At 42.8% G+C, this 1789-nt stretch overlaps 1 protein-coding gene across 1 annotated transcript; it reads left to right on the top strand.

Annotated features, from left to right (window-relative positions):
* The first annotated feature begins 830 nt into the window (after positions 1-830).
* On the top strand, positions 831-1556 carry LOC142628874 (uncharacterized). The gene has a single exon (XM_075802909.1). The coding sequence runs from the start codon at positions 831-833 to the stop codon at positions 1554-1556; it is 726 nt and encodes a 241-aa protein (XP_075659024.1).
* Positions 1557-1789: the final 233 nt, after the last annotated feature.

Below are 1789 nucleotides of genomic sequence, written 5' to 3'. Positions count from 1 at the left end.
ATAGCTTGCAACCTCCTCGGAATCCAAAGGAAGTTTAGAAGCTAACGGGGATGACTGCTTCTCTCAACAGGTTTATTTCTCGATCCGCTGATAAGTGTAGACCTTTCTTCTAATTGCTGAATAAGTGGAAGGGATTCGAATGGACCGAGGAGTGTGTCTTAGTTTTTCAACAACTTAAAGAGTACCTTTCTCAACCACCAATCATGTTTCGGCCAGAGGAAGATGAAATCCTGTTTGCGTATATAGCTGTCGCCATCCATGCCGTCAGTTTGGTTTTGATATGAGACGATAGTGGGGTGTAGAGACCAGTTTACTATGTGAGCAAATCTTTGCATAAAGCTGAGGTGCGTTATTTACCATTAGAAAAAGCGATTCTGGCCATAGTGCATACTACGCGCAAACTTCCTTACTATTTTCAATCTCACACAGTTGTTGTTTTGACTTAGCTCCTTCTCAAATCGGTATTGCGAAGTGCTGATTACTCAGGGAGGATAGCAAAATGGGGAACTATCCTAGGGGCTTTCGATATTAAATATATGCCTCGCACCTCTGTCAAGGGCCAGATCCTTCCTGATTTGATGGCAGAATTCGCCGAACCTTCATTAGGAGAAAGTGTAAAGGGGTTGCACATGGATGGAAAATCAGTTGGCATGATTTTGTGCAGGGAACTTCCGATTTGGAAAGTGTATGTGGATGAGGCAGCAAATCAGAGAGGATCTGGTGTGGGGCTAGTTTTGGTATCCCCTAAAGGAATTACTTTTGAAAAATCATTGAGATTGGGGTTCTCGGCCACTAATAATGAGGCTGAGTATGAAGCTCTACTGGTCGGAATGGATATGGTTCAGAAAATGGGCGGAAAATCAGTCCAAATGTTCTCGGATTCTCAATTAGTTGTGGGCCAAGTGGTAGGGACATTAGAGGCTGGAGATCCAAGAATGCAAGAATATTTGACCCAGGTCAAGTGTTTACAATCCAAACTCGACTTTTTTACCTTGATGCATATATCTAGGAATAGGAATACACATTCTGATTCATTAGCCACACTTGCAACATCTTCGGCTCAAGGTTTGCCCCGAGTCATTCTTGTTGAAGATTTAATGAAACCTGCCAAGACGTCTATTGATGTTGTCCATATTCATCGAATTAGGTTCGGATCTAGTTGGATAGACCCTATAGTATCCTTTCTTAAAAGCGATGCTTTGCCCGAGGAGAGATCTGAGGCAGATAAAGTTCGCAGAAAGGCACCTGGATTCTGGTTGTCCAAGGATCAAAAGCTGTATAAACGCTCCTTTTCTGAGCCATACTTGCTGTGTGTAAACCCTGAAGCAACGGAGTCACTTTTGGAGGAATTGTACGAAAGGATTTGTGGAAGTTATACGGGAGAAAGGTCTTTAGCTCATAGAGCTTTGACCCAAGGATATTGGTGGCCCAATATGCAGAGAGAAGCTCAGGATTACGCGAGAAAATGTGACCAATGCCAGATATTTGCTCCTAACATCCATCAATCCGGTGGTGTACTTAATCCTGTGTCTAGTCCTTGGTCGTTCGCTCAATGAGGATTGGATATAGTAGGGCCTTTCCCAAAGGCTGTGGGAAATAAAAGGTGGTTGCTCGTAGGAACCGATTACTTTACCAAGTGGGTTGAAGCTGAGCCGTTGTCAAACATTAGAGATGTGGATGCAAAGAAGTTTGTTTGGAAGAACATTATCACTAAGTTTGGGATACCTCATACTCTTATTTCAGATAATGGCTTGCAGTTTGATAGTAAGGCCTTCAAAAAATACTGTTG

This window comes from Castanea sativa, chromosome 3 (assembly GCF_040712315.1).
Source record: "Castanea sativa cultivar Marrone di Chiusa Pesio chromosome 3, ASM4071231v1".
Lineage (NCBI taxonomy): Eukaryota > Viridiplantae > Streptophyta > Magnoliopsida > Fagales > Fagaceae > Castanea > Castanea sativa.
The sequence above is the reverse complement of the archived record's forward strand: the minus strand, read 5'-3'. Positions and strand labels throughout refer to the sequence as shown.

Bases quoted from the DNA above. Each gene is read 5' to 3' on its own strand.
- LOC142628874 (XM_075802909.1), top strand. From the start codon at position 831: ATGGATATGGTTCAGAAAATGGGCGGAAAATCAGTCCAAATGTTCTCG.